This window comes from Coregonus clupeaformis, chromosome 35 (genome assembly GCF_020615455.1).
Source record: "Coregonus clupeaformis isolate EN_2021a chromosome 35, ASM2061545v1, whole genome shotgun sequence".
In the NCBI taxonomy this organism is placed as follows: Eukaryota; Metazoa; Chordata; class Actinopteri; order Salmoniformes; family Salmonidae; genus Coregonus; species Coregonus clupeaformis.
In genome coordinates this window covers 34,238,736-34,248,642 of record NC_059226.1, presented here as the reverse complement: position 1 = coordinate 34,248,642, position 9,907 = coordinate 34,238,736, and the positions used below count along the sequence as shown (strand labels likewise).

General features: G+C 40.2%; 1 protein-coding gene across 1 annotated transcript; it reads left to right on the top strand.

Annotated features, from left to right (window-relative positions):
- Window positions 1–301: 301 nt before the first annotated feature.
- LOC123482576 (stonustoxin subunit beta-like) lies at window positions 302–9,907 on the top strand. The gene is made up of 3 exons (XM_045210716.1): window positions 302–504; window positions 8,837–8,886; window positions 9,031–9,907. Exons 1-3 carry the CDS (start codon window positions 302–304, stop codon window positions 9,375–9,377), a joined length of 600 nt encoding a protein of 199 aa, XP_045066651.1. The 3' UTR covers window positions 9,378–9,907.

The window sequence follows — 9,907 nt, the reverse complement described above, 5'->3', positions numbered from 1 at the left end:
GTCCAAACTTTTTGTACCATGTCTACGATTTCCGATGATAAGCCAGTCATTTTGAGACATCGTTTCACACTTCACTGGTAATAGAGTACAGGAGAAAAGGTGGTTTGCACAGGTAATCGTATGAATATTGTCAGTTTCTATTTTGAAAGCAATCGGTGAAGTGGCAATTAGCTGACAGATTGTCCACTTTTCAAATAAAGACAAATTGTGGCAGAGAGGCGTATCATAAAGTGGGCGTGTCTTGAGCCATGCAATTTGTGTCTCATGTCTGAATCTGCTGTGAGTGATAAAAGTGAGATTTATGTGCCAAGGATCGTCATTACCTCTCTTTGCAGGCTGCCATTCTGTAGTCACAGAGGAAGGCTGTGATTCTCTGGCTTCAGCACTAACGTCAAACCCCTCCCACCTGAGAGAGCTGGACCTGAGCTACAATCACACAGGAGACTCCGGAGTGAAGATGCACTCTGCTACAATGAAAGATGCAGACTGTAGACCGAAAATCAAGTAAGTGCAGTTGAAGAAAATAAAGCAAGATTCTCTAGTAAGACCTTTGAGTATCTTTACTCTAATTCTCAAGCCAGCAGAGAAGGGGAAACTTCCTCTGTCTAGTATTTGGGTATTGTTTCTGGAGCAATGTGTTAGTTCTCTGGAGTGTTCCAAGAGGCATATCAGAGAGCCCGAGATACTAAACATCATATTTACCATTGAAGGTTTTTGCATTAATTAAAATAACTAGTATACCTTAGAAGTCGTGGTTGACCTCTTTTGTTCCTAATGCCAGATTTGAATTGACGCAACTTTGACAATTGGTGACACCCGTCGTGATCTGGTAGAAGGGACTTCGCTGGGGTAAATGTCCGGCCCATTTGGTCAACTCTTTAATCGAACCGTGTAGGTTTCACCAAACTGCCCGGGCTTCTATAAAGGTAAGCAGATACCTGTTGTTAAATAACCAAAAATCTGCAAATTGGCTTTATCCAAATTCATTTTGTGAAACACCTGTCTGATGTAAGTGAACTAAATTATGAAACTATTATGAGTAGACAAGCACAATATTGTGACATGCAAACCTTTGCTAAATGTGATGTTTAAAAAAAACCATGGTACCGGAGAGTGTTGATTCTACCGCAAGGTCCGCGAAGAGACGGCTAGGTTCAGGGAGACAATGCTGACATCTACCGGCAAGGTCGTAATTGCGACATACGGCTAAGGTTCGGAAGATATAGGGAATAATTGGCTTGAAGTAATTGCTTCTCGACAAGGTTCGAATACTACGACAGTACGATTCTAGGTTCGAAGAATTACACTGGCAAGATCCGTAACTACGAGGATACGGCTAAGGTTCGGGAAATTTAGATAATACTGGTGACTGGCAAGGTCCGTAGCTAAGGGTTGCGGCTAGGTTCAGCACAGTGTTTGAAATAAAATGACGCGGCTGTAATACTGGGGACTGGAAGGTCCGTAACTAAGGGTTGCGGCTAGGTTCAGCACAGTGTTTTGAATAAAATAGAAGAGGCTGTGTGCCCAAAGTAGATTGTGTGTGGAACATGGGTGTCATTGATGACTGTGTGACATATTTGACTGTATGATAGGATTATGACTGGGTATTGTGAGTGAGGGCGATAACTGTGTACTATTTTTGCTGTGTGATAACTGTATACTACGCTTAACTGTGTACCATTTTTGGCTGTGAATACAAAGAATATTTTAAAACAGTAAATAATGAGAATTACAAATAGGAATAAGGTTTAAATTGTGCAAACGTTAACAAAAAGACACCCATAGGAGGTACTATAGAAAGTTAAACAGTGCGAGTGTTGTCGTATGCATGAAAGTGTGAATGATAAACCTGTATATCTTGATAGAAAACAAATTGGGAATCATAAGACGTCTGTGGCTATCCAAACTGTATAATTTGGGAATAACTGTTGGATTTGTGGTTGCTTAAACCATATAACCCGTTAAAAACAATTGGGAACATAAAACTAAACTCTGAACTAATACTGGTTTTAGGTGCTTGGTTTGGGCTATTTGGTTTATTATTTGATTTAACGTTTGATGTTTGACCGTGCAAAATACTGGTTAAACAATTAGACCTAAATAATTCGGTTTATATAAACGTCACCAACTTTAACTAATTAGGTGGGAAATTATTTGATTTAAATAAATGGACTGGAGTACTTTGAGTAACGGCGGAATATTGGAGGCGCGCTGGGACGAGAAGCAGCTCCTCACAGCTCCTCAAAAAGGTAGAGTTGCGAGGGAGGGGCTGGAGAGAGCGAAGTGTGGCTTTTGGAGCCATGAAAAAGCTGGGAGATGGCTGGGAACGCATGTGGGTATCCGACGAGAGAGTGTTCTGAACTTGCTCACCGAGCGTAGACGTGCGTTGGGTGAGAAAGTAGAGAATATTTACATGTGCGTTTTGGTAATTTGGCAGACGCTCTTGTCTAGAGCGATTTATGGGAACAATTGGGGTTGAGTGCCTTGCTCGAGGGCACATCGGCAGATTTTTCGCCTGGTCGGCTCGGGGATTGGAACCGGCGACCTCTCGGTTGTTGGCGCAGCGCTATTGGTCACTAAACTGTCGGCCGCCCCATATGAGTTTAAGATTGTGGCGTTGTTGGATAATATGATGGCGGAATAAACTGACCATAAGTAATGTTGTTTTAGACGTAATGTATAATATAGTACAAAACAAATAGAGGGTTAAATTGAACTAATTATCATGGTAGAGCTAACGTAGTACAGTGAGGGAACTTCATTTTGTGTCAGAGGGTAAAATAAGAAATCATTGTAATATGCTATTGGTGGAAATCTATTTATCATTTCAAGGCATGGAGTAACAATCTGCATTTATGAGTGTAAATTACACGGCTGATGTGTTGATTGAATGGGTACGATGAGTATTTGGTTTGGTAATGTTGAATGGGCTATTTGTAGCGAGCGTGTTTAGGGGTTAAATAGAAAAACTAACTTATACAATAGGGAATCAAAAGGAGAGAGTTTTTTGCTGAGGTGAAAGCTACTGCGATTTTCATTTGGTGACGTCACTTGCTCTATGAGCTGGGAGTAGTTACTTTGAGAGCATCACAGATGGTGTGAGTGACTGGCGTATGTCCCTGGTTCGAACACAGTAGGGACAGTAGACAAAGCTTTCGCAATGGGGCTATATACCTAAATTACTATGTGGATTGAGAAATGTGAAAGATTGAATTAGATAGCTTAAATAGAACTATTCTAGAAAAGTATATGAAAATATGTAATAAGGTTACCATGCGCTCTCCCCGAAGGAGCAAGGGGAGGGTGAGAGACAGTATAGTTCAGATGATAAGAATGTCATTAAGCGTATGCTGACCAACGATAGCAAGTATTTGTTTTATTAATTAGGGCATAATCAGAGAGAACAGTTAAATACATTGAATAGCGAACTGAAATGGGTTAGCGGGGAAATACAAGATAGATGGACCATTTTGAAACGATAATTTATTTTGGTTAGGATGAAAGTATGCATTGGCTCGTTGTGCTGGGGAATGGCGCCAGCCTGTAGTGGGTTATGGATTTGTTACATAAACTTATATATTTTGGACTGGGGTGATAAAATAGGCTGCAATTGTAGCATAATCAGAAAAAGACACAATTTAATGTGAATTAGTTATTACAATTGTTGTTGATAGTTGTTACGGTTATTATCATTGATCCAGTAATGATATAAGGATAGTAGAGGAAGGCAAGGGATTTAATCTCATTTAGGAAGTTATATTAGGAAGAAAATACCATTAAATAAGGGAACATTTGATGTAACTGTGATTGTATTGGCACAAAACTCAAATATGACATATACAGGAGGACAGGAACAATGGAAGGGAAGACAGGTTTTCCTAGGGAGTTGAATAAATAATTGATAAATGGATCATTTGAGTTGAGATCACATGTAGCAGAGTTAGGGGTAATCAATTAAATAATCATAGTATACTGGAGGAATTTTGAGTGGTTTAATGGATTAGTTAGGAGGAATTAGAATGATACAAACAATTATTGATGGGTTAAGACTGGGAATATCTATCATGTTTTGTGTATACTACCATCTTTAGAATATAACTAGGAGAAAGAGATTAGCTCATCTCAGTTAGGCAGAATTTAGGTCATAAAAGTGAGCTATCAAATTGAGTGAGGCCTGGCTATTTGTGATTGTTGTTTTTTCAAATTGGGTTAAAATGGGTTCACAGAGCCAGAGGCTGTACAGAGAAAGGTGGAGCCCCCCATGTTGTCCTAGTGAAAGAACATTCAGAGGAATGTTTATCACTAGGTAAATATATAAAACAAGGGAAGAACATTACTGACTGGCAGAATACACCAAATGGGGATCAGTATGGCCACTCCACTGGGAGATATAGAATAAAGTTGAATGGGAGAGCAAAAACCCAGCCCAGTGTCCATCTGGAGATAAGTTTTAACGGATGACAGGAAGAGATTTTCTTAACTCAGGAACAGGAGGGTGAGTTAGCAGCAATTCTGTTCAAAATTATGGTCACAAGGACAACAGATGTAGGACTAATAAAGGGGGTAGTTTCCAGTACAAGTGATTCCTCGATCCGATAATAGACCATACCAAAAGCAATATACTATGAAACCAGAAGCAATAAAAGGGATAACACCTACATTTGAGAATTTACTTAAGGGAGGGGTGATAATTCCTGGAGATGTGGTTCAATGAAACTCTCCAATATTTCATGTTAGAAAGGAGGCACCTAGCGCCCGACTGGAGGATGGTCGTGGACTTACAGTTAGTTTAATAGAAATATAATTCCCAGAGTTCCATGTGTATAAAATCCACATACATTGATGAACCAATTGAAACCAGAGAACTCCTATTTTACAGTGATAGATTTAGCTAATGCTTTCTTTAGCATCCAAGTTCATCCGGATAGTTAGGGGTGGTTTGGCTTTACTTTTCAGGGAAGGAAATGGACTTAGGCTAGGATGCCTCAAGGCTACTCGGAAAGTCTTACAATCTTTGCCCAGGCTATAACTAATAATTTGGGAAAGTTTGAACATAGGGAAGGATGCAAATGTTAGTTTATATAGATGATATTCTATTGGCTAATCCCACTCAGGAGGGATGTAAGAGGGATACAATCCAATTGTTAACCTTCCTGGAAGAACAGGGACACAAAGTGAGCAGAAAGAAACTTAAACTTTGGTAGATCGAGGTCATTTACCTAGGACACACTATAACACAGGAGGGGAGAATGTTAAACTCATCCAGGAAAACTGCTATATTTGGAGCGCCAAAACCGTTAAAACAAAAAACAAATGATGAGCTTATTGGTAATGATAAAGTGCTGTAAAGTTTGCGTACTCCATTATGTACTGCATACGGGTAAATTAAGTGATCTTATCTATGGGAAGGCAATGGTAGCCCATGGTAAAGTAATTTGGAACTCTAAGGAGGCATACATACATCAGGGATGTTATCCAAATGGTAGAGAGTAACGAGGGATATGACATTGGTAGTGATTTAAAGATGATGAGGTTTTTTGGTGGGCTATTAGATATAACTGGGTTAATCATGAACATAGAGATTTTATTCTTTGTTGCTAGACAGAAGACTTAGGTGACTTAAGAAATAGACTTGTCATGTCCAACAATTAGTCTTCAGGTCAAGCCCGGGAGAGCCTGGGTAGAACAGAGTTTGAACTAAACATAAGTGTTTTTATAAGATAAGAGATTGATTGATTGGATTACTAATTGATTCTGAACTGGATGAAAGTTGAATTTAGCTTCCATAAAAGACAAAGGAAGTGGGAGGAGCAATAAAGGAGCAAAAGATAATCAAAAAATGAAAGGCATGGCAATAGGATGATAAATTACACAAGAAATGGTTTAGAAAGGTGGTAATATTGACACATGGGCAAATCATGTGTCAAAAAGGGGGGGAGTGATAGGATTAAATAATATTGATAGAATTAAATAAAAATACTTAAAAGAAAAAAACAACAATAGAAATTGAGAGCTGAGCATGTATGTGTGAAGATAGTTTATTAACCACACCCGTATGTCAGAGGTTTTGTGCCCCACAGGTGAACTAAAGGAGAAGGTGACCCACTCTATCACACCAGGAGACTGGGTGTGGATCCAGTCCCTAAAAGAAGAAAAAACTGGAAGCAGGCCTGTTGGGAAGGGCCCTATCAAGTCCTATTAGATCAATCTGGGTGCATGTCACACACTGCAAAAAGGTAAACCCAGTTACACCTGATGAACAAACACAGAGTTAGGAGAAAGATCCGATCACCATTAGGGCTCGGGGGTTGCCTCAACGAAGATTCCCTTACCCTGTCTGATCATCCCTGTGTGAGTTTGGTAGAAGGTGAAGTAATGGGTTGGCGTCTGACATGTTCTCAGGGCAAGGGGGTGGGGATTCACAGGTCTCCTGACGGTAGGTAGCTGTCTGATTGTGGGGGCCATATTCCTAACACACTCAAACCCTTCTGATCAGAAAAGTAGTAGTTAACCTAAAACAAGTTGATAAAATGATACCTGAGCATAGTCTATGAAGGCATAGGAGACAGCTAGACGTAGGGAAAGGGGAAGATTAGGGACTTTAGGGGAGGACATCACTATATGTGTGTCGCCGTGTACATCCTGGGACTATGTAGTTGCTCATATCGAGAGCGTGGGGGATATGTAAATCTCCATATACAGTTTGGGGACAGGTGTAGTGTTGTGTAGGGTAGAGAATTACCAGAAATGGCAGTCGACCCATAGAAGGGTAGGTACTGTCTGAAAGTCTGAAGTACGCAAAAACAGGTTTATCCCCATGCAAACCACCTGGGAATGTGGTGAAAGAGTCTTGTAGTAACTTGAACTATCAGTATCCCCCGATAACAAACTCATTCAGACCTAGGTTGCCTACGTTTGAAGTCTCAGGATTCTAATCGTTTTTCTAGGACTAGTAAGATAGGATACAGAGTAGGGCATCTTAGCTCTGCTCCTACACAGAGAATATCACAACTGAAAGAGAACATGACTAATCTCTCCTCTTTGTTGCAGACAGAGGATTGTAGGACCCAAAACCAGGCCTGTGCTGACATCTGATGGTTGTGTGGTGATAACTGATTGTGAACTCAACTACATATGTAAACAATCAAACGTGTCAGAGACTGGTGAGTTGTCAAATAGAAAGTAGGACCTCCTCCCGGGATCCTTTGATGAAAGGATCCTTTGATGGGATAGGAGTAACTCGAGAGGTTACAGAAAAATTCAAAGCTAGGAATCAGATCGCAGCTGAGTTTGAATTAAGTATTTTTTGGTGGTCAACAATTAATAAAAACGTAGATTGGATAAATTATATTTACTATAACCAGCAAAGATTTATAAACCACACTTGTGATGCAATAAAGGGATTAGATGAGCAGACAGCGGCAACTATCTTAATGACAAAGCAGAATAGAATAGCGTTAGATATGCTTTTGGCTGAGAGGGGCGGAGTTTGTGTTCTGTTTGGATCTATGTGCTGTATTTTCATCCTCAAACAATATAGCACCGGACGGGTCAGTGACAAAAGAGCTTCATGGGAGTAACTACACTGACAAACAAACTGGCTGAGAGATCTGATATTGATAGCTCCATAAACGGTTGGTTTGATAACATATTTGGTAAATGGAAAACTATTGTTGTAACTGTTCTGGGTGAAGTTATAGCTTCTATGGGTATACTTGTTCTTTGTGGATGTTGTCTTATTTCCTGTGTCTGAGGTTTGGTGAGAAAGGAGATGGAGAAGGTGATTTCCACAGATGGTGAGATAAGGCCCAATCCTGGACTCCAACCTAGGAATGGAGGATATGACCTACCAGGCTTGGTGGAGTGACACTAGAGGGTGTCTAAAGGGGGCCAAAATATACTTCTCTGTTTGTGTTTTATGTTTTAATAGTCTTATGTTTTGTGTTCTATTAATCCTGTGTTTTATACTTTATTAATCAAGTTAACCATGTGAATGTTTGTCTTTTCTTATGTGATGGTTTGAAGTTCCTTGGTGACTGGTAACAATTTGCAAGTGGGGTGTAGATGGACTGAGGGTTTGCATTTTTTAGTATCATTATGGCCTATTAATAAAAGTGTGATTTTTTTGTTTGTATTGTATTATAATGAATGACAATCTGTTTTTTCTTATTTTTTGAATCACACCTTATGAGGTGTGAAAAGGGGGACTATTGGGGATTTATTATTCTCCTAAACTGATGGGATGACTAACTTAGAAATAATGCATTCTTGACTGGGCTAATGTAGGCTGTGACACCTGGCAAGGCTGTGATTGATGTGAAGAGAAGATAAGGATTGTGTCTTCAAATGCTAGACTATAATAGTTCATTGTGATTTATGAGTCTTCCTTTGACATGGGAATGATGTCTAAGGGAGCTGGCTCTTCTCACTATGACAGGTTGTTATGATAATCTTGTGCCTGCCTGAAGTGTGTAACAAAGGGCGCCGAAGAGATGAGACCAACCCCCTGCATCAACGGATTGGCTGAGATAGTTTAAACCACGCTCAAGTCTTTACTCTAATTGGCCAGCAGAGAAGTGGGAAACTTCCTCTGTCTAGTATTTGGGTATTGTTTCTGGAGCAATGTGTTAGTTCTCTGGAGTGTCCTGCGAGGCATATCAGAGAGCCCGTATATACGAAACATCATATTTACCATTGAAGGTTTTTGCATTAATTAAAATAACTAGTATACCTTAGAAGTCGTGTTGACCTCTTTTGTTCCTAATGCCAGATTTGAATTGACGCAACTTTGACAGTATATTCACATATTCTGTCTCTTCTCCTGCCTCTCGCACAGTATGGACCACAACGAAGAGTGCTGGGTGAAACTGGAGCTGCTGAAGACCTGTAAGAATACATTATACTTGACATGTAATCTTAGTAACATTGCTATGAAAGAAATGTTTTAATATAGTTTGACAGCCCTGGTAACAACACACTCCTGATTTAATCCAGCTCATCCTCTCCTCTTACCTCTTCTATTGTCTACAGATGCCTGTGATCTCACACTGGACCCAAACACAGCAAACAGACACCTCTCTCTGTCTAAAGGAAACAGAGTGGTGAAATATGAGATTGAGGAACAGCCATATCCTGATCACACAGAGAGATTTGATGGTTGTTTTCAGGTTCTTTGTAGAGAGGGTCTGACTGAGCGCCATTACTGGGAAACGGAGTCAAGTGATGACGTTGCTGTCGGAGTGACATACAAAGGAATCAAAAGAAGAGGCAGCATCAGCGATTACTTTGTCATTGGACGCAATGACAAGTCCTGGTGTATGGAAAACAAAACACATTTTTCTCATAATGGCGCAGGTATTCAATTTCCCTCCCTTTAGGGGCCCCTCCAGGCATAGAATAGGAGTGTATCTGGACTGGCCGGCCGGCACGCTGTCCTTTCACACAGTCTTCTCTGACACATTGACCCACCTGTACACATTCCACACCACATTCACTGAGCCCCTCTATCCAGCTTTTGGACTAGCCAGCTGTGAACCTTGCGCCTTGTCCTTGTGCCACTTAGAGTAGCCTTCTCGAGTCCTGGAGGAACACCTGGGTCTCCATGACAACAGTCATACCCTTCTGTTCTAACACAACCGTGTGACTTGATGGTGATGACAGTGGTCATGACTTCAGATATGGACATTAATAAATCAGTTGTGAGGAGATTATTATATTTTATTCCTGTGACTGTACATCCATGTTCTGTTCTGTTAGTGCTGTTCAGTAAAACGCCTTTGACTTTGAATAAGATACATTTTATTGTTAAGTGTGATCAAATTATTTGTAAATATTACTAGTTTGTTAAATATGTGTTGCAGTAAACACAACACACCCGTCTCTGTCTGTGTACAGTAGGCCAGAGTTT